Source organism: Giraffa tippelskirchi, chromosome 3, assembly GCF_054371585.1.
Source record: "Giraffa tippelskirchi isolate mGirTip1 chromosome 3, T2T-mGirTip1v1.2.pri, whole genome shotgun sequence".
NCBI lineage: Eukaryota > Metazoa > Chordata > Mammalia > Artiodactyla > Giraffidae > Giraffa > Giraffa tippelskirchi.
Genome location: NC_137277.1, coordinates 93445692 through 93472541, shown reverse-complemented (window position 1 = coordinate 93472541; position 26850 = coordinate 93445692). Strand labels below are relative to the sequence as shown.

At 39.9% G+C, this 26850-nt stretch overlaps 1 protein-coding gene across 1 annotated transcript in view; it reads right to left on the bottom strand.

Moving 5' to 3' along the window:
* COBLL1 (cordon-bleu WH2 repeat protein like 1) overlaps positions 1–26595 on the bottom strand; it is a 187180-nt gene extending 160585 nt beyond the window's left edge. The window contains exons 1-2 of the mRNA XM_081581254.1: positions 26525–26595; positions 25720–25834 (exon numbers count right to left, since the gene is read on the bottom strand). Coding sequence (XP_081437380.1) covers positions 25720–25834; positions 26525–26534 — 125 coding nt within the window. The 5' untranslated portion in view covers positions 26535–26595. The remainder of the gene's footprint in view (positions 1–25719; positions 25835–26524) is intronic.
* Positions 26596–26850: the final 255 nt, after the last annotated feature.

The window sequence follows — 26850 nt, the reverse complement described above, 5'->3', positions numbered from 1 at the left end:
TATAGAAACATAAATGAGATAAAGGGTATGAAGTAGATTTTTAAGAGAAAAGTGAATAAAAATTAAACACTTTAAGAGTTCCTCTAACATCACAAATGATCTAAGAAATAGACATTTAAAATAATCATAATTATTTTCCCCCATGAGACTGGAAACCATCAAGGTTTTACAAGGCAGAAAGTGATTTTTTTTTTTCAATCAAATTGAAAACTAAAAAAATGCAGTGAAGGCTCAGTGATACCAGAAAAGATGCCAAACTGTCAACCACATTGGATTCTTTACCACTGAGCCAGCTGGGAAGCCCCATAAAATATTTAACTACTGTCAGGAAACTAAGTATGTCTGTTTCTCTGAAATCACAAACTAGTAATGTGCAACTATTGTTCATACCATTCAAATAGCAGCCAGTTTCAATAAGAATGCTTGCATTTTTAACAAAACATATCAGTTCAAAATGTGAACACACTATAATGTGCTACCCTCTTCCACGATCATCCCTTCTTTCTTTACGACCTTGAGGGTTCTCACCAATTTTCCATAGTTTATGACCAGAGGGGATATCTTAGTGAGAAAACAATGTAGCTGTTCACTTTATGACCAAAGTAATTATCTACCTTCCTTCAGAAATGGCATTGACACTTGTGAATTGAATGGGTATGGCACAGTGGTAAAGAATCCACTTGCCAACACAAGAGACTCAAGACACTTGGATTGTTGGGTTGGGAAGACACTCAGTCCCTTGGTCGGGTAGATCCCCGGGAGTAGGAAATGGCAATCCACTCCAGTATTCTCACCTGGAAAAACCCATGGACAGAGGAGCGTGGTGGACTACAGTCCATGGGGTCACAAAGAGTTGGACATGACTGAGCACACATCATGTGGAAATGAAACTGGCAGGACATGAAGATGGCACCAACACACTTGATGAGAAAGAAGAGCTTTATGCAAATGTCACCTTGTGCTCCACACCTAAGAGAATTTGTGCTGTCAAGAGAACTAACCTCATCAAGAATCTAAGAAGGAAATGCATAACGCGTTCAACCAAATCACTTCAAGACAGGCATCTGTAACAATGTATAAATGGTTCCCATCTTACAGATCATTTTTAATGTAAAGGGGTTATTTATAGTTTACAGTATGTGAACATCTGGTACCAGGTTCCCAGCCTGTATTCTGCTCCTGCAGCTTCCTGATAAAAGAATGAAACCCGAGCCATGGATAGGGAAGGTCCAAAAGAAAAAAAACCTGGTCTTCTTATACATGAGGGAACTGCCTTGGAATCTCAAAGATAAGCTCTTTTCATCAGGAAACACTGCCAACAATAAAGCCCAGTGAAAGAACATATTTGGTTAGTTGGTTATTTTCTTTTTTAGAGGAAAAAAGGAATAAATGTTGACAATATACAAATTGTGTGCTCACTATCTCCACATCTTACCAGGTAGAGGCTTTTCCAATGATTGTAAAGGGCAAGAAAGTCTGCTTACAGAGAATCACATTCCACGAAGTAACAAATTACAAAACAGCATGATTTTTGTTTGGGAACCATGATCCTTACCCAAATGCCAAATACTAATTTACTTGAAACCATGAGTCAGCAGCTTAAACCAATCGTGTGAACTTTTAATATGGCTAATGTTCAAAATCTTAAATAATTTAACTACAGACATTTAGTTGTTAAATTTAAATCACAGTCAGTGAGCTTTATTATTCTGTCAATATTTCATGATTTCACAAACAAATACTTCCAGTTAACCTCAGGCTTGAGCCTATGAAATAGGTGTCTTCATTTGCAGATGGAAAAAAGAAAAAGAAAACAGAAGCAAAGAGGTGAGACAATTTGTCCAAAATGTCCTAACTGTTCAGTGGCTGAGCCAGGACTCAATACTACATCATCCTGAAATGCCAAGACTATTCCCAGTGCTTCTTGACTGTCACTTCACACAGATCAGTCACAAGTTTAAGGCTACAAAGGTGACGGCTGGAGTCCAGTAGCATGAAGAATAACCTCCACTGTTGCCTGATGTCAGACTGGTGGCTCTGCCCCTGCGCCTGCTGAGCTGCGCCCCACCCCCAGCCCCCCCAACTCCCTGCAGGGAGCTCCAGGCAGGGAGGGAACAGGCCAGAGCCAACCACCTCTTGCTGCCATAGTGACGGTCCTCAGGCCTCCTGGGCTGCTGGATATTCCCTTTAGGAATTTTCCCTTTGGCACCTCACCGGGCCTTGCAATCCACTGCTCCCATGAGGGCAGCATTCTCCAGTCTTGCCATTAAAAATCTCAGGCTGAGGAAGACAGTTTAGACAGTCAGTTCTAAGAAAGTCAATGCTAACAACTTCCTAGATTCCAGTGAGAAGAACTAATTTCAAGGAGAATTTTCATGGGGGGAGTGAGAGGGCGCATATACATTTACTAGCTCTATATTCAAGGAAAGGTTCATCTGAGGAACCAGACATAATGTTAACCAAGGCAAAAAAAAAAAATTGAAACTACAGAGTAACTGGCATTTCAGAGATTTGGACTTTACTTATTTTAAAACAGAGAGGGTATTGTTTACCCTGCCTTGGAGGTTGTTCAAAGATGTGTATTTTTAATAAGATTGAATCACGTTTTAATGCCAGCCAAAGTAATTCTATTCCATGAATATAACTTCCATGTACTGTATATTTTCAATATAATTAGCTGCCAATGCCCAGCCCAATGCCTGACACATCATTAACCCTCAATAAGTGTTTGTTAAATGGGGGGAAAAAATGAACTATTGATTCTTTCAGGGAGATTTCTTTTCCTTGTTGTTGTTAAAATGAGTTATCTATTAAAGAACTTCAAACTCAAACCTCCCCAATTAATCCAAGTTTAAAACCACCCTTCTCAAAAGCCTAGCCCAGTTTTATCACCCCTCAACAGAGCCTGAGACTCCCAGCCCTCTCACCCTCCTTGACCCAGGGAAGATTTATTAACTCCAACTCCCCATGTGTCCAGGCTTCTGGGAGGAGATCAAGCCTAGCCTGGGGACCACACAGGCTGCATGTGAAGAAATGCATTCTTCCAAATCAAGTGGCTAATTATACACAGAGACACCTAAATTCCCAGCCCATTCTAATAACTGACTACTCCTATTCCCCCTAAGAATGTTCTTCCTTTGGCACGTCTCTCTCAGAGAGCAAGTCACAGGGCCATCCTACACAGATTTCTTTGAAACTTCTAATGGTTTTCAGAGTTTCTAGCTAGGCTGGTTTCCTCGCTGCTAAAGACTCTGCAGTCTTTCAGTTCTTGAATCACATTTACCCAAATCTGAAACTCAGACCCTATTAATGATTTCATGGGAAATGGTCCAAATGTTTAACCACAGATGAAAGATTTTTTTAAAAGAAATGCAAACACACACAGAGACCCACAACTATTTCAAAAGGCATCTTTAAATGAGTTTTAAATAGCTGGAATAACCTATAATACAATCCTGGAGAAAAGGTAAACAAAAATAGTATTTGTAGTTAAAAATTTAGATGTTTATTTAAGCACCTAGAAGGATGCATTTTATCTAAACTATATTTGAAAGAACACTGGTTTTAAGATACAAATTAGTGTTCTTCTCATAAATTTGAAAAATGTTATTTTCCATGTTTCCATTTTGGAAGCCCATTGCACATATTAGCATATTAAAGTTTCCAAGAAGATCTTTAGGGAAGAAAACAGTTTCATTTTGTTAAACCCAGACTTTCCCAAAATTGGGACCTCCCTGATAGCTCAGTTGGTAAAGAATCCGCCTGCAAAGCAGGAGACCCCAGTTCGATTCCTGGGTCGGGAAGATCCACTGCAGAAGGGAAAGTCTAGCCATTCCAGTATTCTGGCCTAGAGAATTCCATGGACTGTATAGTCCATGGGGTTGCAAAGAGTAGGACATGACTGAACATCTTTCACTTTCACTCTCACTTCCCCAAAATTATTTGACCATATAAGTTGTTTTGACAGAAAACATGTTAACATATCTTATTCAGAAAGTACCTTGAGGAATGCTAAAATGTAAACCATGTAACAATGGTTATCTCCAGTTGGTCTAGCTAACGATTATTTTTCTTTACATATAGGCTTATTGCTTTCAAATATTCTGTGATAAGCATATCATTTAATAACCAGAATAAAATAAAGCAAAATACCAAAAAAAGTTTAGTTGCAGTTTACGTCACTCCTATTATTAGTTATTATATTGGCTTTGCCACCCCTACCAGTTGGGGAGGGAGGGAAGCAGAATGCAAAGTGGTCAAAACAATGCATCCCACTCTGAGTTCGGCCACTGCCTAGCCATGTGACTCCAGACAGGACCCTCAGCTTCCTCTTCTGCACAAGCTGGATAACAACTACATCACCTTTATAGACTGTTAAATCCAGTAGTACATGCCATGGATTTAACACAAACCTGGTGAACAGTGTTCCATAAACGCTTTTTGCTTATATAATCAGAGTCACTCAAGCCATCATCCTCTGTTCTTAAACAACTGTGACCCGGATCCTTTCAATTAGTAGAAATTTGAAGGAATTTAAAAATATTTATTCAATCTCTGAAGCATTTAATAAGGCTCCATATGATTTTACATACTATCTTGTAGAACACAGAGGGAAGGAGATCCAAGACGGAGGGGATATATGTATACATACAGCTAATTCACTTCAATGTACAACAGAAACTAACACAGCATTGTAAAGCAAACACACTCCATATTTTTAAAAAGTACATTTACCAGGAATACCTTAGTGCTCAAGAAACTTTCCAAGTGCAGAGTCTGTACATGGGTATAATTTATTCTGCCTGAATTTTTTCATTAAACTTACCAAGTTTACTTGAAAAGTGTCAATTTGAAAGCATCAATTGATGCTTTCGAATTGTGATGCTGGATAAGACTCTTGCGAGTCCCTTGGACTGCAAGGAGGTCAAACCAGTTAATCCTAAAGGAAATCAACCCTGAATATTCATTGGAATGACTAATGCTGAAGCTCTAATACTTTGGCCACCTAATTCAAAGTGTCCATTCCTTGGAAAAGACCTTGCTGCTGGGAAAGATCGAAGGCAATCAAAGGAGAAGGGGACAGCAGAGAATGAGATGGTTAGATAGCATCACCAACTCAACAGACATGAATTTGAGCAAACTCCAGGAGACAGTGGAGGACAGAGTAGCCTGGCATGCTCCAGTCCATGGGGTTGCAAAGAGTTGGACACAACTTAGCAACTGAACAACAACAACAATTAAGGGAATATGGATCTTAATTAGGCAAGGAAATTTTGAATTAGGCTTTCTTCTCTGACATCAAAACTCACCTCCAAGAATAGAGAAAATATTCCTATATAACATCTGGGAGATGGTGAAGGACAGGAAAGCCTGGCATGCTGCAGTCCATGGGGTCACAAAAAGTCAGATATGACTGAGCAACTCAACAACAACATAAAAAGTGGATCCAGGAAAATAAATGAGGCTAGTTTAATTATTTTCTCAACAACAGACTTTTAGTCAAGGGTATACTGGGTTAATTTTCAGACTATGTCATCACATTGCCACCAGAACTTAAAGAAGTACAATTTTACATAATCTGGACAAATGCTGCCCACTTGCCTCCTCTGTACTAAATAATACAGTCATAGCATCATTGAGGGTGAAGGAGTCAGCACCTGGAGATCCCTCTTATCAATAACTAAAGTTAGTTTCTAAATTGTCACTTCATCCTACAGCATTTGTGGTAAAAATATAATGATTCATTATACTTTTGAGTCAAGTAAACTTTCTTGACACCACCATTATGGCAGAAAGCAAAGAACTAAAGAGCCTCCTGATGAAAGTGAAAGAGGAGAGTGAAAAAGTTGGCTTCAAACTCAACATTCAGAAAACTAAGATCATGGCATCTGGTCCCATCACTTCATGGGAAATAGATGGGGAAACAATGGAAACAGTGACACACTTTATTTTGGGGGACTCCAAAATCACTACAGATGGTGACTGAAGCCATGAAATTAAAAGACGTTTGCTCCTTGGAAGAAAAGTTATGACCAACCTAGATAGCATATTAAAAAAGCAGAGACATTACTTTGCTGACAAAGGTCCATCTAGCCAAAGCTATGGTTTTTCCAGTAGTCACGTATGGATGTGAGAGTTGGACCATAGAGAAGGCTGAGCATGGAAGAATTGATGCTTTTGATCTGTGGTGGTGGAGAAGACGAGAGTCACTTGGACTGCAAGGAGATCCAACCAGTCCATCCTAAAGGAAATCAGTCTTGAATATTCATTGGAAGAACTGATGCTGAAGTTGAAACTCCAATACTTTGGCCACGTGATTCAAAGAACTGACTCCTTGGAAAAGACTCTGATGCTGGGAAAGATTGAAGGCAGGAGGAGAGGGGATGACAGAGGATGAGATGGTTGGATGGCTTCACCAGCTCAATGGACATCAGTTTGAGCTAGCTCTGGAAGCTAGTGAAGGATAGGGAAGCCTAGCGTGCTGCAGTCCATGGTGTTGCAAAGAGTTGGACACGACTGACTGACTGAACTAAACTTTGTTTATAGGAGGTGAAAGATCTTATTATAATCTATGTGTAAAAACAACAAAAGTTCTCTTCAATACATGATAGCTTATGATTAGAATGGTGTATCATACCTCAACTCCCTCTTTTGAATATTGATGTTCTAATGTATGATACCACAATGGAAAATTTTCAGTCTCTACATATCAGTCCTAACAAAATCAGAGAAACACAGTTAGGGTTACTCTCACCTTACACAGGAGAAAAGTGAAATATTAAAAGGTAGGCACTTCCCAAAAGGTGAAGCAGAGAAACAATTGCAATCACCTTGGTAGCATATTCCAAATCTCAGACAGGGCATTTTTCTCCTTTAAAAGAGAATGTGATTTTCATCCAGATCAGTACCTATTCTGTATTCAGTGTTCCAAGAACACCTTCCCTGCATCTGGCATCGGAACTTTCACAGTATACTTAGGAAGAAAACCAACCCATTGCCCACTTCAGAGAGAGGAAAATAAGAATAGGGCCTGCCTCCTCGTTCTGTGGTTTTCAGTTAGTGTAGTAATGATGCCAGCATTACAAAAGGCTGAGTACCAACAAAGTAGACAATATTTAAAAGTTAACAAACGTAAACACAAGCCTGGCATATGTTGGTGTTACTTTCGTACTTTGATTCTGGGCTGTCATCTTCCTCCACCAGGAAGGAAACCAAGGTCAGGTGAGAGAAGTGTGTGTGCTTTCTCAGTTGTGTCCAACTCTTTGAGAGGCCATGGATTGTAGCCTGTCAGGTTCCTCTGTCCCTGGGATTTTCCAGGCAAGAATACTAGAGTAGCTTGCCATTTCTTCCTCCAGGGGATCTTCCCCACCCAGGGATGGAACTGCAATGACTCCTCAGTCTCCTGCATTGCCAGGTGGATTCTTTACCACTGAGCCACCTGGGAAACACCTGTGACAAGAGAGAAAGTGCCTAAGCCAGTGAGTAGCAGAGCAGAGATTTGGTTCCAGGTTTACTGCCTCCAACTCCTCTCTGCAATAGCTGCTGCCAAGTGCTTATTCTGACTTCTGGCTGGACCAGTTTTATCTGAAACCAAAACCAAATGCTGTTAAATGCCAGAGAGCCAAATTAAATGTACTCATTCACCGCATCAGACAACAGTAAGGTAGGCTGCTGAGTTAAATGGAGAGGATCAGACTTGCTTAGAACGCTTTACAGAATGATCTCTCACCTGCCCATGCATTAAATGATTACTTCTTTAGAGGGTTTTTTTTTTTTCAGATCAATTCTGGCTTAAGAATTTTATCTTACTTTGGAACAGTGTAAAATTCCAACTTGTTGGTGAAAGCGCTCATGCATTAAATTAAATCCAGCAATACATACAATAACAATATTTAAGAACATGGTGTCACAAAGGAAACCATTTACAAAACAAAAAGACAACTTACCGAATGGGGAGAAAATGTTTGACAATGATATAACCAATAAGAGGTTAATATCCAAACCAGATAAAGAATTCATACAACTCAATATGAAAAAAAAAAAACAGTTAAATGGGCAGGAGACCTGAACAGACATTTTTCCAAAAATGACATACAGATGGCCAACAAGCATAAAAAAAGATGCTCAACATCATTAATCAAAGAAATGGAAATCAGAGCCACAATAAGATATCACCTGCCAGAATGGCTGTCATCAAAAAGCCCATAAATAACAAATGTTTGTGAGGATGTAGTGAAAAGAGGACCCTTGTACCCTATTGGTGGTAATATAAACTGGTACAGCCACTATATAAAACAGTATGGAGGTTCCTCACAAAACTAAATACAGGATTACCATTTGATTCAGCAATTTCACTCTTGGGTATATATCCAAAGAAAAGGAAAGCATTAATTTGAAAAGATATATGCACCCCAATGTTTACAGCAGCATCATATAGTTGCTAAGATATGAAAGCAACCCAAGTGTGCATCAACAGGTGAATGGATAAAGATGTAGCACACATACACACATACACACAATGTAATATTTCTCAGTTATAAACTATAAGAACAAAAGTTTGCTATTTGCAACAACATGGATGGACTTGGAGACTATTAGGCTTAGTGAATGGACTTGGAGGCTATTAGGCTTAAAAGTTAAGTCAGACAAAGACAAACACTGAATGATACACTAACGTGAAATCTAAAAACTAAAAGAAACTAGTGAATATAACAAAAAAAAAGAAACAGACTCACAAATATAGAGAACAAACAGTAATTACCAGTGCAGAAAATGAAGAGGAGGGACAAGATAGGGGTAGGCAATTAAGGGGTACAAAGTGTAAAATAATACACTTAGTATTTTACACTTAGTATTTCGCTAAGTGTGAAATAAATAAGCTACAGGGATATGTTGTATAGCACAGAGAATATAGCTAGTATTTTATAATAACTATAAATGGAATATAATTTTTAAAAATTGGAATCACTAAGTTGTACACCTGAAACTTATGTACCACTGTAAATCAACTTTTTTTTTTAATAAATTTATTTATTTTAGTTGGGGGCTAATTACTTTGCAATATTGTAGTGGTTTTTGCCATACATTGACATGAATCAGCCATGGGTTTACATGTGTTCCCCATCCTGAACCCCCCTCCCACCTCCCTCCCCATCCTATCCCTCTGGGTCATCCCATTGCCCCAGCCCTGAGCATTTGTCTCATGCACTGAACCTGGAATGGTGTTCTGTTTCACATATGATAATATACATGTTTCAATGCTATTCTCCCAGAACGTCCCACCCTCACCTCCCTCACAGTCCATAAGACTGTTCTATGCATCTGTGTCTCTTATTCTGTCTCGCATATAGGGTTATCATTACCATCTTTCAAATTCCATATATGTGCATTAGTATACTGTATTGGTGTTTTTCTTTCTGGCTTACTTCACTCTGTATAATGGGCTCCAGTTTCATCCATCTCAACAGAACTGATTCAACCGTATTCTTTTTAATGGCTGAGTAATATGCCATTGTGTATATGTACCACAGCTTCCTTATCCATTCGTCTGCTGATGGACATCTAGGTTGCTTCCATGTCCTGGCTATTGAAAACAGTGCTGCGATGAACATTGGGGTACACGCCTCTTTCAATTCTGGTTTCCTCAGTGTGTATGCCCAGCAGTGGGATTGCTGGGTCATATGGCAGTTCTATTCCCAGTTTTTTAAGAAATCTCCACACTGTTCTCCATAGTGGCTGTACTAGTTTGCATTCCCACCAACAGTGTAAGAGGGTTCCCTTTTCTCCACACCCTCTCCAGCATTTATTGCTTGTAGACTTTTGGATAGCAGCCATTCTGACTGGTGTGAAATGTATACCTCAGTTTTTAAAATAAGGTTTTAAAAAGGGGAAACAAGAGAAAAGAAATGTGTATAGCCTGGGTAAAATGTTATGCTTTATATCTCATATAAGAATAATAGAGTCCACAAGTGCCGGGAGCCAGCTCACGAGATCCCCACTCATGACAGAGTCATGAGGAGAAGGACTGATGAGCAGAGCAACTCAGGCCTCAGGGATTCTTGAGAGGCTGCCTCAGCGCTCACCTTAAAAATGAGATCTCTCTTTCTGACGCTTGCTATAATAAACCTCTTCTTATATTCTGTGACTTAGGCAAAAGAACTTTCCTGATTCCCTACTAAAATAGATCATTCTGAAACCTCAAATCAACAAGGCCCCTGAACGGTAGCACCCTAAATAAAATTATCTGAGATATAGAGTATGCTGATCTAAATTCCTTTTGCTAACATATTGGTTTGTTTAATAAATATACCTGTGCCTTTGGAGCTAATGTGCATAACTGCTCCCTAGTAATAAAACAGCATTGAGAGCCTCTGCACAGAAAGCCCCTATGGGCACAAAACCCTTTGCAGGAAAAAAGGCTTGTTAGGAAATACAAAAAATATTGCTTTGTGAAACTGTTACTTAATCTATATTTACTCACTATGTTTTTACTCTTAACATATTTAGCCTATATAATGAAAGCATAATAGTTAGGGATTTATATAAATAGAAGTTTAGCTTTAATACAAATAATAAGACAATTGTTGATTTAACTGATGATTCTTACTTAGAGCTGAACTTCAGCTTGCTATTCTTTGACTTTATGGAACTACATTCTTTTCTGTTAAGCTCAAGGCATAGAGTAAATTACCAAAAACAGGTTTTACCTTAAAACTTCCTGTTGATAAATTCTTTCCTGATGTGCCCTATACAAAAGTGTTCTGACTGATCAACCTTTATCAATAGAGAGTCACAAGGTGTTAGCAGGCCACCAGGCCAGAAGATGATGTAAACAAAATGAGGCTTTTTGTAACTAAAGACATGCAAATGGCTTCGATGAGGGTCGAAACTGCTGGCCCATTGAGCTAACTTGATAGGCCCATTAAGATATACCCATTAAGCTAAGTTGGTATGTCCCTTAAGCTAAGTTGGTATGTTCCTTGAGCTAAGTTGGTATGTCCCTCAAGCTGAATCGGTAGGTCCCTTAAGCTGAATTGGTATGACTCTATACTTTACATTTGTTTCTATATACCACAAAAAATATAAAAGCTGTCTTAAAAACAATAAAGTTGGAAGACACTTGGAAACGCTGAGACTCGCTGTGTCTTCTCATTCGTATTGCCGACGCCGTCCATCCTGAGGGAACTCTGGACCCGCTGGAGCTGGACTCCGGCACACAAGGAACTACTGTTCAATATTTTTAGTAAGATTGAACTAACCTCACAGTACATGACTAGTTAATAATGTGTCTTTAATCATTTAGTAATCATCTAGCATGTGTTAAGAACCACATGGAATTAAGAATTGTGTGTGTATGCATGCACACACACAAAGAGAGATGAGGTTAACTCCAAGTTATTTAGCCAGAAGTGAATCTTTGTGCCAGTGAAAAGACTGGTACAAAATTGTTCACAGAAGCTTTGCTTATAAGAGCTAAAAACTATAAAAGGTCCAAATGTCTATAAATATTACAATAAAAATATATACTTACATGATGGAATATTAACAGCAATGAAAAAATGAATTACTGCCAACAAAAATATGTAGATGAATCTAACAGACATAATGCTAAACCAGACACAAAAGAACTATTTGATTCCATTTATATGAAGTTTACAATAAGCAAAACTAATCTATCGTGATGGAAGTCAGAGTAATGATGAGGAGAGAGCAAGACAGAGGACTCTATGCTCCTAGAAATGTTCTATATTTTGATCTGGTTTGTGATTACAAGTTCACATGTGTAGAAATTCATTGAAGATGAAAAATTTAAAAAAAAAAGAATATGGTCTCCGCTTTCTAGGGTTTCTCAATCTAGTTAATTTAATCAAACATACCAGGAAAGGATATTAGTACAGGAGATTGTACTCTGATTAAAGGATGCTTAATAACACTTAATAATCACTTAATAACTGTAAAAGGGAAGGAGAGGGAGAAATAAATCCAAGTATCCATCATTAAGGGACTGGTTGCATAAATTATGGTCATCCCTACAAAGACATAACACGCAGTTATGGGGGAAACAATAGACCCCTTTATGTAATAAAATAGAAGATAAAAGGGTAAGAAACAATATGCATACACACACCCATTTCCTCCTGACTGTAAGGAGATGCTCTGTCCAGTGGAGTAGACCCCAGCCACATAAGGCTTTTCAGCACTAGAGATGTGACTAAGAAACTAAAATTCAAATTTTGCATAATTTATCTATATTTCAAATCTGACGATGTAAAATATATTTTTCTATTAAAGACAACTTCACTGTTCTGTATAACTAGAAGCATGTTAACCACTACATCATGTAATATATCACTTAAATTGAGTTTTTAAATCTAACTCCTAGATTTAAAATTGTATTTGTGGCTTACATTATATTCCCATTGGACAGCACTGGTGTAGAGTATCCCACAAGGGTTCATAAGAACCATAACATGATTGCCTCTAGGGAGAAAACCTGGGTGAACAGTAAATAGGGAGAATGTCTCACTGTTTCATCATTTTTCTCTTTTGAATTCTGTGCCATTTGAATATATTGCCTATTAAAAAAATAAGTAATAAGGTGATGCAAAGCTGCTAAGTCGCTTCAGTCGTGTCCGACTCTGTGGGACCCCATAGACGGCAGCCCACCAGGCTCCGCGGTCCCTGGGATTCTCCAGGCAAGAATACTGGAGTGGCAAAATGGATTAAAGATCTAAACGTAAGACCAGAAACAATAAAACTCCTAGAGGAAAACATAGGCAAAACACTCTCCGACATAAATCACAGCAGGATCCTCCATGACCCACCTCCCAGAATATTGGAAATAAAAGCAAAAATAAACAAATGGGACCTAATTAAAATTAAAAGCTTTTGCACAACAAAGGAAACTATAAGCAAGGTGAAAAGACAGCCTTCAGAATGGGAGAAAATAATAGCAAATGAAGCAACAGACAAACAATTAATCTCAAAAATATACAAGCAACTTCTGCAGCTGAATTCCAGAAAAATAAACGACCCAATCAAAAAATGGGACAAAGAACTAAACAGACATTTCTCCAAAGAAGACATACAGATGGCTAACAAACACATGAAAAGATGCTCAACATCACTCATTATTAGAGAAATGCAAATCAAAACCACAATGAGGTATCATTTCACACCAGTCAGAATGGCTGCTATCCAAAAGTCTACAAGCAATAAATGCTGGAGAGGGTGTGGAGAAAAGGGAACCCTCTTACACTGTTGGTGGGAATGCAAACTAGTACAGCCACTATGGAGAACAGTGTGGAGATTCCTTAAAAAACTGGGAATAGAACTGCCATACGACCCAGCAATCCCACTGCTGGGCATATACACCGAGGAAACCAGAATTGAAAGAGACGCGTGTACCCCAATGTTCATCGCAGCACTGTTTACAATAGCCAGGACATGGAAGCAACCTAGATGTCCATCAGCAGACGAATGGATAAAGAAGCTGTGGTACATATACACAATGGAATATTACTCAGCCATTAAAAAAAATACATTTGAATCGGTTCTACTGAGATGGATGAAACTGGAGCCCATTATACAGAGTGAAGTAAGCCAGAAAGAAAAACAACAATACAGTATACTAATGCATATATATGGAATTTGAAAGATGGTAACGATAAACCTATATGCGAGACAGAATAAGAGACACAGCATGGAACAATTTTATGGACTCTGAGGGAGAAGGTGAGGGTGGGACGTTCTGGGAGAATAGCATTGAAACATGTATATTATCATATGTGAAACAGAACACCATTCCATGTTCGATGCATGTGACAAGGGCTCAGGGCCGGGGCAATGGGATGATCCAGAAGGATGGGATGGGGAGGGAGGTGGGTGGGGGGTCCAGGAAGGGGAACACATGTAAACCCATGGCTGATTCATGTCAATAAAAAAAAAAAAAAAAAAAACGAATACTGGAGTGGGTTGCCGTTTCCTTCTCCAATGCATGAAAGGGAAAAGTGAAAGTGAAGTCGCTCAGTCCTCCGACTCTTAGCGACCCCATGGACTGTAGCCCACCAGGCTCCTCCGTCCATGGGATTTTCCAGGCAAGAGTACTGGAGTGGGGTGCCATTGCCTTCTCCGATAAGGTGATGAGACCTATAAATAACACTATAGAGAGTAATTGTCATTGGCATAACTATTAATTAATGTTCATGGAATCTCTCCTCCCACAAAACATACAGGATATTTTTGAAGACGTTATATGTATATTTGGGAGCAGAAAATGCTTTCTAATAACCTAACATCACAGAAGTGTTTCACAAATTAATAGTATCAGAGTTACAAACTGAATGTAAGAGATTAAAGACTACAAACCTCAATCTGCTAGTTTAGTGCCTGTGTAGTCTAGCAATTTTGCACCACTACCTCCTCTTCTGCCATCAGAGACTGTTCTGTTCTTCATTTTTCCATCACTGAATATATTTTCCCTATTTTCCTGTTTCTTTCTTCACCTACCTCCCCACATAAAATTGTAATTACCTCTACAATTCCATTTAACTCAGCATGCATCCATTTGGCTAACCAAAGAAGGAAAAATGTCAGGAAAATTCTCCCCTTCACAAACCATGAAATTTCATTTATTTTCCATGAAACAAAAGTGTAAAAACATAAGCAGATCACATAAGGGCTCAATATACAACTGAAGTACACTTAATGTATTTAAATATAAAAAATCAAATTACATACAGGTATTACCATCTCTCCTAAATTTTTCCCACTTTATTTTAAAAATAAATACTTTGAACATTTTTTCTGCACTGACAGAGCCAATTTTAGACTTTTTTTCCTTTTTGGCCATGCTGCAGGGCATGCAGAATCTTACCCTCACCAACCAGGGATCAAACCCACACACCCTATAGTAGAAGCACTAAGTCCCACCACTAAACCTCCAGGGAAGTCCCCAGTTTTAGAACTTTAAAAACATACATCAGTGAAAACTGTTTCTTGTTGGCAGTGTTAATTTTAAACCTGGTTTTCTAGGATTCAAAGAAGAAAAAAGGCTCCATTCTCAACTCCTAAAGGCTCCCCTCCTTTTCTTGCATATTCTCCATCCACCTTCACAAGAGTCCCTGACTCAGGGCTGCACTGGTAAGTATCATCCTGAGGAAATACTCCAGGGGCCACAGAGAACAAGTGTGCAAAGTTCAGCCCTGAGACACACCCTCCCCAGTCACACAGATCACATACCAGGATGCACAATCATCACAATAAACCAAGGCTTTGACTGGGTTTGATTTGAGAGCATAGCATTCTGAAATGCCTTTAACTTGTAAAGCAAAATGGCTAAGTGCCAGAATTTTAAAAAATTGTTTCTTGACAGGAAATTTTATGATATCCCCTGTGAAGACTGGTAAGTGGTAAAGATGTTGATGATAAAAATAAATAGCTACCACTGTACAATTCCCTGCCTCCTATACTGAATGTGCCTTCAGTATAGCCTGTCATTTCTGGGTGCTCCAAGGTTGTTCCTTTAACACCAGTGGCACTTGGGATGCTTTTGTGTTCAAATCATTACAATTTTCTGTGGAGTTCCAGAAATTTGATCTCTTTACCTTGCCTAGATTTTACAGTGATATAAGGAAACTGTGAATTCCCCAAATCCAGGACGTTCAAATATTCTATACTGACAACTTTAACTTGTGTTATGCTTAATACCTGGAAGAATACAAAAATTACAGCAAACATTCATTCAACACCTTCAGATAACTTTCAGAATTGCCACTAAGTTGAGCCTGAATAATCTGCTTAGTGTCCTAAATAACTACGAGTCACACAAAAATACAAGTCCAAAATACTTGGTGTGCCACACACACACATATATATATAATCCTAAATTTAATTAGGAAACTCTAAAAATGCCTCTAAGTGCATACATTCTAGGCTATATCACTTATAACTACTAAATTAGCTGAAAACACATTCCTAGGCTTCACAAAGTTACCAGCACAAACTTCAGGACTATGTTTTCTTAACATCATCTAAGAGTGAATTTCCTATGTATTTCCACACACATACAGGATCACAACAGATGAACAGACTATATGAACTACTCTTGGATACTGCTCCTTTCAGATCAGATTGTATATCACAAATGTATGATAAACTAGAGTAAACCATAGGTTGGAATAGGTTCTAGATGCAAAATTTGTTCTAATTATATACAATGGGGGAAAAATCAGTATTATTTCCCCTTTCAGATCTAGTGTTAAATTAAATATATATGTATTTTTTTCAAATGAAGTCACATCTAACTCTTCTGGGGGTGGGGGAAAGTTCATTAGTAATAAAGTGAGTCAAACTTATCCTCTTTTAGAGAGAAAACTGAAGACAGACTACTGGTAGCCTGGTATCAAAAGACAATGTGTAAAAAGTAGTTTCTCTCCACCTGCCAACATTCTTTGCCACTTTCAGCTTTGCTCTTTTGAAACACAGCAAAAAAAAAAAAAAATGTTTTAAGTTAAAGCATCTAACTGCTTTCTGGGAATGGGCACCTTATGAAGAAACAAAAGAGAGAAAGGTAGGACACGTTACTCAGTAGTTCTGCAGCCAGGAACTAACAGAACCGTGAACACCTGAGAATCATGACAGCTGCTCAGACCACGAAACACAGAGGCTGTCCTGTAAGACCAGGACCCTGTCTCTTTCCCGATTGTCCTCGAGCAGGGATATCTGACACAAAAAGGAGGAGGAAACAGAGTGTTGCTCCTCTCTCTGCCACTTCCACTTTGTGTGTAACATGCAACCACGTTAGCACAAAGAAGAAAATCAATTCAATGGCTTTGTAATTATCTTGACCACTGTGAACTCAGTTGGTCTACAAACTACAGCACATCCATCAGACGTGGGAAAGGCAAGGTGGTAGCCATTTTTGGATTTAGCAACTCAATTTCCTGCTTTCCCAGAGCAACTGAACTGATATACACGACTATAGCAGCTGTTAAAACTCTGGCTGTTCCCCTTGGGGTTATTCCAATACTTCTTCACTTCCATTTCTCCAGAAACAATAGCATGTGTGAATGTGCTTGTAATAGCAGGCGTACAGGTTACAGAGACGAAAGTCAAGGACTGGTGATAAATGGCGCACCTAGATTTGAGCATCTTAACTCTATTTCCTTACAAATAAATATTGGTGTTAAGTACAGAAGCGCCAATCGATCGCTACAAAGTGAAATGGTGTAATTTTAAAAAATACACCAAAATGCGTACAAAGTAGTTTTAATCTCTCAAATTAATTACATTGAGAAACAATGCATTTTTCCACTAATATTATTGTTTAAAAAAAATATTGAGGTCCCCTTGGTATTCAACTCTATTTAAAATCAAGTTACATGAAAAAATCAGAATCATTATTTTAAAAGCAGATCCACATTTTAGACCCAAAGTGTTGTATCTCAGGTTCTTTTTTGACCCCACTGCAGAGGCTTAACTCTGAACCACTTTGAAAGTGAAAGTGAAACTCACTCAATCGTATCCGACTCTTTGTGACCCCATGTACAATACAGTCCATGGAATTCTCCAGACCGGAATACTGGAGTGGGTAGCCTTTCCCTTCTCCAGGGGATCTTTCCAACCCAGGGATTGAACCCAGGTCTCCCACATTACAGGTGGATTCTATACCAGCTGAGCCACAAATGAAGCCCAAGAATACTGGAGTGGGTAGCCTATCCCTTCTCTAGCGGATCTTCCCAACCCAGGAATCTAACCAGGGTCTTCTGCATTGCAGGCAGATTCTTTACTAACTGAGCTATCTATTTTTAAAAATCAAATCCCACCCAATATGGATGGCATTTCCACTTTTAATTTCATCCAAAGCAATTTTCTCCAAGCCTGAGGCAATTACCAAGGAAAATCTCTGTCTTATTAACTCATACTCTTTTTCAAAAAGTAATTATTTATTTACATTTTTTCTAAAGCTCTGTTTTCAGTGGGGGAGGGAGACATTCAACAGGAAGGGTACACGAGTACGTACAGGAAAGAAGAGGAATTCAGAGATCATTCCTCTCCCTGCTCACCTAGCACTTCCATCCTCACCACCTCGCAACCACATACCTGAAAGCCATATGAGGCTACCTTTTTTTTTTTTTCTAGAGAGTAGAGGTTAAGAAAATGACTCAGTTCTGTAATGTACTGTATTTTCCTCCCGCCAAATTCCTGAAAGCCTGCCTCTGTCTGAGCTAGCAGTCTGAGCTACACAGCATGAAAAGGCACATCACGATACTGCCCCATATAGGATACTTAAATATCATTTGTTCCCTGTGAAACTTGGAAATTGTAACCTTTGTAAAGATGTGTAGCTATTTAATATACAGTAAAAGTTGCAAATAATTCTTAGTTTTTGGCTTTCTACAAGTTGAGCTTAAACTGTTTCTCCTGCCTGCATTCTTTGCTGTTGTAATGATGAGATGAGCATCCCATTTAAAGCATTTCTTGGTCAAACTACTCCACAATTCAACTCCACAGCATTTTTTTTCCATTTTTTCCCCCTAGCTTTATTGAGATATTACAGAATGCAGTATTTTTACATACCTGACAGAAAAACTAAAATGGAAAAGACTGATCATTACTAATTCTTAGCGAAACTGTGAAACAACTAGAACTTTCACATGTTGCTGATGGGAAGTATAAATTGGTGGAATCACTTTGGAAAAATGTGTCTATAAAAGATGAATATACATGCATACTCTTCTGACCTAGCAATTGTACTCCTAAATATACATGCTCATCTGAAGTGAGATTTTTTTAATTATTTTTTTTGTATTTTGACTGTACAGTGTGGCACGCCAGATGGTTCCTGGACCAGGGATTGAACTCAGGCCTCTGCAGTGTAAGTTTTGAATCCTAACCACTAGACTACCAGGGACTCCCTTCCACAGTTTTTTTTTTTTTTTAATGTCCAAAATCAATAAATAGTCTTAACTTATTTAAATTTATAAGCAGCAATGTGAACTTAAAGTACGGGGCAGGCGGGGAGCAAGCTCACTCTAGCATTTTTCTAAAGACTAGTCGGCCTTTGAGAATCTTTTCCAAGGGATTCATTCCTCAGATATGAAGTTTGTATCAAAATTGAAGACATTTGGCCCTTTATAAATAGTCATGGGAAACTTCTTTCTCCCATACTTTTAGTTTGTTTTTACTGTAACAGATGGGGAAAAAATTTAGCAAAGTCATTGAAAAAAAAGGTCTTCTAATAACTGTCACTCTAATGTTAGAGCACTAAAAGCTACAGTATATGAAAGATCTTTAATAGCAACAACAAAAACACTTACTATTATAAAGACAGTTTGCTTAACTGAAAATAGGTACAGGCCAGAAAAAACTAGATAGGAATTAAGTATACCTTTGGTCAAGCCTTTCCTAGGCACGTTTGTTTCTAAACACCTTTACCATACATCAGTTATTTTTCATGAAAGAATCTCCAGCACAGAAGTGTAGAACTTTTCTTTAAAATATATTCTGATATTACATCAATGTTATAATTTCTACATTGCTTGCCAACAGGCCAAGCCTAGGTTTTCACTTGGAGGTGGGTGGAGGGGCAGAAGGAAACACAACCACTGATCACCATTGAATATAAATGCTTACTATAAGAATTATCTTGCTTTATGCAAACAAATATCATTTTGTTCTAATTTATATTTAAGTTCAATACTTACATGCCTCCCTACCAACTAAATAAATTTGGAATCATCACTACTTCATTTACCAATTTCATAAGTTGGCCCATGGGATCAGCAAACTTTTTCTGTACATGGACAGAAGGCTAATATTTCTAGCTTACAGATCATAATATCTCTGCCTGGACTACTCAGCTATAATATGAAAGCAGTCACAAACAGTATGCAAATAAGTAGGTATGGTTGTGTGCCAATAACACCTTACAAAGACAGATAGAGGATAAGGGATTAATATCTGGAATATGAAGAGAATTCCTAAAACTCAACAGCCAAAAAAAGCAAACCAAATGAAACATAGGCAAAAGCTTTAATAGACATTTCTCAAAAGAAGATAGACAAATGGCCAATAAGCACATGATATGATGCTCAACATCATTAGGGAAAAGCAAATCAAAACTACAGTGAGATATCATCTCACACGTAACACAATGGTTGCTTTCAAAAAAATAAAATAACAAGTGTTAGCAAGGATGTAGAAAAACCAGAAGTCTTGGGCTCTGTTTTGGGAAATGCAAAATGGTATAGCTGCTATGGAAAACAGTATAGTAGTCCTCGAAAAAATTAAAAATAGGATGACCATGCTGTGTGTGTTGTGCTAAGTTGCTTCAATCGTGTCCCGGAACCTATACACAGCAGCCTACCAGGCTCCTCTGTCCATGTGATTCTCCAGGCAAGAATACTGGAGTGGGTTGTCATTTTCTACTCCAGGGGACCTTCCCAACCCAGAGATGGAATCCACGTCACTTTTGTTTCCTGCACTGGCAGCAGGGTTCTTTACCACTAGTGCCACCTGGGAAGCCCAGAATGACCAATAAGATCCAGTAGAAAGAAAGAAAGAAAGTGAAGTCGCTCAGTTGTGTCTGACTCTTTGCGACCCTACGGACTGACTGTAGCCTACCAGGCTCCTCTGTCCATGGGATTTTCCAGGCAAGAATACTGGAGTGGGTTGCCATTTCCTTCTGCAGGAGATCTTCCCAACCCAGGGATTGAACCTGGGTCTCCTGCATTGTAGGCAGACGCTTTACTGTCTGAGCCACCAGGGAAGTCATCTAAGATCCAGTAATTCTGCTTCAAAAGAACTGAAAGCAAGGTCCCATAGAGATAGCTAAACACTCAGGTTCCTAACAGCAATAGTCACAGTAGCTAAAACATGGGGAGCAACCTGTGTCCCTCAATAGATAAATGCATAAAAGTGGATTGCTATTCAGTCTCAGAAACGAAGGAAATTCTGATATATGATACAACATGGATGAATCTTGAGGATATTATAATAAGCTAAGTAAGCCAGTCACAAAAAGACAAAGACTGTTTGATTTCACTGATGCGAGGTAATCAGAGTGGTCAAAAATCATGGAGATAGAAAGCGGAAGAGCAGATGTCAGGAATGGTGAAGAGAGGAGAAATGGGGAGTTAGTGTTCAAAGGGTATCGAGTTTCAATTATGCAAGATGAAAAGAGTTCTGGAGATGGATGGTGATAACAGTTGCACAACAATATGAATGTACCTAATACTGAACTGTACACTTAAAAATGGTTAAGATGGTAAATTTTGTGTGTATTGCACCACAATTAAAAAAAGAAAAAAAAAAGGAGGAAAACATAAGACAAACAGATAGAGGGCCCATTTCAACCTTCTGAACAAAGTTTGCTGACCAATGAACCATGACATTATATTTTAAATCCTAAGCATATCCACAGTATGGTTTTAAAGTTAATATCAAACTACCACTTCTACACTAACAGCACTTTCCTTTTTTCCCTGCATAGTTACAAATAGTTTTTTGGTAAAGTTCTTTAGATCAGGAGCCAGTCTCCCCGTGCCCAGAAAAATGTGTTTTATATAAAATAAGGGCTCACAAGTTTTGACTAATTAATTGCATTAGAGCAGGTGTCTCAATAACATGAAGCTTGAAATTTATTATATAAATACAACTGGCATTTAAATAATAAGGCTAAGTGATAACGGTATTAAATTACCCTCTAATACATTCAGAAAATTATAGATTTTGAAAAAAATGTCTAGCAGTGTCTTAATAAACACTTTTATTTTTCTTATTTGGTCAAAAATCCTACTTTTGAAACTATGCTATACTAAATTTAACTGCTGCCTAAGAGCAAAAACAAGTACAGCTATGACATATCTGTCATCTGACAAAAAAAAGGTGTCAATTTACTATGAAATAAATCATCCCAAACACAAGAAAATGTTAAATATGACTTTAAAGATATAAACCAAAAACTTTAAGTTCCTTTTAAATGGTAGGCTTTGGGTTTTTTCATATGCATTCAATTTTGTAGGATTTTTTTTTAAACATACTACAAACATAATTTTAAGAAGAATCAAGACAATGTATGCATAAGGCCACTTTAAATAATCCATTCAGTATCATCCATGGTAGCAAACATCCTGGGTAACAGGCCTAGGGATGAAGAGTATAGTTTTGGGGATCAGACCTTGTTTTTATTACTCTTGCATATCTTAGCATTGTATAGCCTTGCATATGCTAATTAAGTTATCTGAGCCCCAGTTCCAAAATCATAAAATGGAGTTAATATACTTCCTCAAAAAGTAAAAAAATAAAAATTAAACAATACTATGGAGTATATAAATGGAATCTTTCAAAAGGTAAAAAGAAAGCTGAACACTAGGGTCTTGAGTTCACTAAAAATGATTAATAGCAGCCTCCATTCCATTTATGGCTTCATCTCTATCTCAGCTGGTGATACCTGCTTAATCAGTGATTCTCAGATCTTGATGCATATTAGAACCACCTAGCAGTATTTTAAAACTCCCCACACCCTCCTCCCCTCCCAGACCAATTAAAATTAGGATAGGTAGGATTGTGAGAGCATGTGTACCTGTTTTAAAGATACCCAGGTGATTATGTTGAAACCTTTGCTAAGGCGTTCAGCTTCTAAGTAGTCAATACATGTTAGCTAACAAGACCTGTTTAAACAATCAAAAGTAAAACTTTCAAACCAAAGATGCCTCCAAATAAAAGCTAAAGGAAGCAGCTGCTAAATCATTTCTTCTTAATTTTTTTTACTATGCCTTCAATTAGCTCCATAGTTCCAATGCTGCAAGACGATAAAGAAATATGCAAATGTGCCATGCCTGAAAATTTGTTTCAGAATCAAAACACCAATAAGGTCCCTCAAAGCAAGGTCAGCTTTTGACATTTAAATTTCAAAGAGTTAAAAATATCTATCCACTTTGGCAAATAAAATCACCAGCACTAGCAGCTCTAAAGATAATGTATCCAGCTGAAATGTTATCATATTGTGATCTGAAAAAGATTAAAAGCAATTAATGCAAATGAACTAGGCGACTAACACCCTGGGTTTTCCTTCAGGTTTTGCCATTAATTTGCTCCGGGCCTTCGAAAATCACTGTCTCTGTGCTTCAGATTCTCATTTGTAAAATAAGGAGTTGCATTAAATTTCTTTCAAGTGACAGGTTACAAGGATCTAAAACTTGGAAAAGTACATACAGAAGCATTCTTTAGAGCAGCAATATTCAAGAATAAGGACTAAGGTAGGCCTCATATGTTACTGGAGTCATGAATCATGATTTAATTAGTAAAGAATGTCCTTTCCAAACCTAACATTTTATTATAACATATAGATTGGCCCTACCACTTCCCAAAGAATTGTCCATCTCTATGATAATTCCTTTTTTTCCCTCAGAATTAAAACCTTTTTAATGTACTGGGGTTTTGAGAAAAAGAACAAAAGTAATATTGAATAATGAATATTCAACAAATACTATATAACAGGTACTTGGAATACACCCAGGGACAAGACAGACAAGTGAAAGCAGAGAAGTAATTTTTTTTTTTTTAACATTTATACTTTTCAAACATTTTTAACTTCTCCAAATAATATAATACAGAGTCAAATGATATGGGGGAGGGAATGCTATTTTAGATAAAATGTTGAAGCATTTTTTCAACTTATCTCTTCTTAAATTTGGAGAGGGCAGGACAAATTTTCTAAAATGTATTTTCTTCATATTTGAGAAATTAGATAAAGCAACTTTGTACATTCTTTTGAAGCACAGAATTTCAGTTTAACCTTTAAATCCTCAAAAGTAAAATCTGAAGTGTCTTACTACAGTCGTGCTTATCATTAGAAAGCTCTTCTCATTTCCTTTATGTCAGAGGCATCTGACTTCACCTATTTTACTCACAGAATTATTTGACTTCAGAACACCCATAAAAGTATACTAGTGTATTTTGTGTATGTGTATATGCTGGGTTCTTTCTTTTTTTTTTAATAGTATCTGTGTGTGTGCTCAGTGATGTCAGACTCTCTGCAACCCTATGGACTGTAGTCCGCCAGGCTCCTCTGTCCATGGGATTTTCCAGGCAAGAATATTGGAGTGAGTTGCCATTTCCTCCTCCAGGGGAGCTTCCTGAGTCAGGGATCCAACCCTCCACTCTTGTCTCCTACACTGCAGGCGTATTCTTTACCACTGAGCCATGGAGGAAGCCCAAATAGTACCTTAATCGAATCCACTTTCAAATCCACCAAATTAATACTATTTTATTTTGAGGTACCTGAATACATTTCAGTATTCCTGCAGCTCCCTTTAGAGGTTCATGCTTTTATGATTAATATCTTCCTACCAATGTACTTCTTTCCCCATACATCCTAATGTGATAATATATGAAAGAATATGTATGATCATATCTAAATAATGAAAAAACTGGGTAAAAAATAGGAACGGAAGTCAACAGAAATACAGCTATTTGCAGAAGGAGAAGATAACTAACTGGAAGAAAAATAATTAATTCATACACTGCATGTTTCCTCTACGTAAGCATTATACTAAATATCTTTTATATTAGTCATGCTGCTTTGAGACGTTTCCATGTTTCCTCTAGACAACTGCCAATGTTCGAATGGTCTCTGATGAATAAACATGCTGTGACTTGCTTCTAAGGAAATGCGTGTCATGTTCCGGGGTAAAAATGACTTTTCTACTCTCAAATCAAGAAAACTGTACAATTCTCATTCATTAGCTACAAAACTTTTCCTTACCGATTCTTTTCTGAATGTTCATAGTCTCTTGAGAGCACTGCTGTGTTCGGATTAACTATCGGAAAAGAAACTGAATTGGGGGAACACTTGAAGGAAAATGTTACACTTTCCCAAAGGGATTTCCCACTTTAGAAGTTCAACTAGCGCCCATGTTAAGCCTTCACTGTTTACCAAGACGAAGGTTATTTTCAGGTCCTCCCCACCTCTTGCAGAACTACCTGTTCTCATTACTGTTTACCCAAACGCTTAGCAAGGTGATTATTAGCATATCTGGCAGGAAGACGCGCTCCATTGAATATTAACTCATCATGTGACAGCCCCTTCCATTCCAATCTCTCCTAAACATGTGAGGGTACAAAGAAATGTACCATGTTTGCGATCTGACTCTGCGCTAGGCTTTGGCACTGGCAATTGGCCACAGGCATACACACACCCCCAATCAGAGGCGCGCACCGGGCCGGGTCCCGGAACTGTCATTGCGGGCTGACAGCTGGCACACCTTCCTGTCGCCCTCCACCCGCTCGCAGAAAGCCTCTTCCTTACAGTCACCTTGACACGGCTCACCTGCTGAGCCTCAGCCCTCGGCCAAGGAAACTTTTTTTCCCTTTCTCAGGAGCTCACTTACAGGTACCGTCCGCCGGTCTCCCAGAGCCCCAACAAGCAGCCCTTTGTTACCATTTCTGCTCCCGGAGTCCTTACCCAATTCTTGGCATTCAGCTGCCCTTTAGCAACTCAGAGCAGCCCGGGTAGGAAAGCAATCAAAAACTACCGAGCCCCAACACCGGAGCGGCCTCTAAGGAGGCCGGGAGGAAGCCGCCCCGTCGGCCGCGTGTCCCGCGGCTGGTGAATTCGGCTGCCGACGGGGCGGCGAGCTGCCAGCCAGGTGACGGGTGAAGGCCCGGCAGCTCTCGACCTCCCGGGTGAGCGGCGGCGCGGCGCTCGAAGCTTACCCTGCGGGTGCGGCCGGCGGGAGCGCCGCCGGAGCGTCCTGCACGCGCGGGGCTCGGCCGTCCATCGCCTTGCGGGGCGCTGCGCGGGCTCTGGCTCCGAGGCGGCGCGTCACTGCTGGAGTGGGAGAGGCCGGCGGGTCAGGGCGGGACGCACGTTTACCCGAGGCCCGAGCGGGGCTGGCCGCACGTCAAGAGCCCGCCCGAGCCGCCCCCAACCCGGGGCCCGCCCGCCTCCAGGGTGCGCTTCCACCTGCGGGCCCGGCTCCCCGCCCGCGGGCAGCGCCGCCGCCGGGTCTAGCAGCCGCCCGGAGCGGTGGCGGCAGGAGGCGGCGCTGCAGCCCCCGCCCCGCGAGGTTACTGGGTAGCCATTTGGCGCCTCTCGGGGAGGGAGCGGAGCTGCCCAGGCTGGAAGGAGGAGGAGCGGGGCGAGGCGCACAGGCACAGCCGCCACGCCGGCAGCGCGATCCCGGGCTCCGCCGGCCGAGTTCGCACAAACAAAACGCCCTGGGAAAACTTTTCGCGAAGAAAAGTTGGGAGGGCGCCTTTGTTTTTTCCCGCCCAGGGTTCCTACTTTCTTTTCAAAAGGAGACAGTGGCTCCCTGTTCTCTCCCGCGGCTTCCTCTCCCACTCTTCCCTCCCCCGGCCGGCGCGCTCGCGTTCGGCTCCCAGCCGGGACTGGGAGGAAGGGGAGAGCGGCAAACCTCTCCCAGGCTCTGCCCAGCGCAGGCCAGGCCAGACAGCGCCTCCTCTGCCCGTGGGCGGGTGCCCGGCGCTGCGGAGCCTCTCCCCGGGCCGGCTCACTCACCCTGCCCCATCTCTCTCCCTGGAGCCCGGGAGCTCGCAGCCGCCTCCGCCTGACGGCCGCCCAGAAGTGGCGATGGGGCTCGGCGGCATCGGAGCGAGACAGGCAGCCAGCCGGAGAGAGAGGAACGGGGCGGGGGTGGGAGAGCACCGAGTGGTAATTTCCTCCCCCCGGGGCTTCGGGGTCCAGCTGGGGGAGCCGAACCGAAAGGAGGCTCCCGCACGGCGTGTTCTTACTCCCACCGCTAGGGCATCGCTTCGGGAAGCCCAGACGGACAGGTGGGGAGGAAGGGAGCGTACCCCCTGCGAGGACCGGAGAGGAGGACCTGG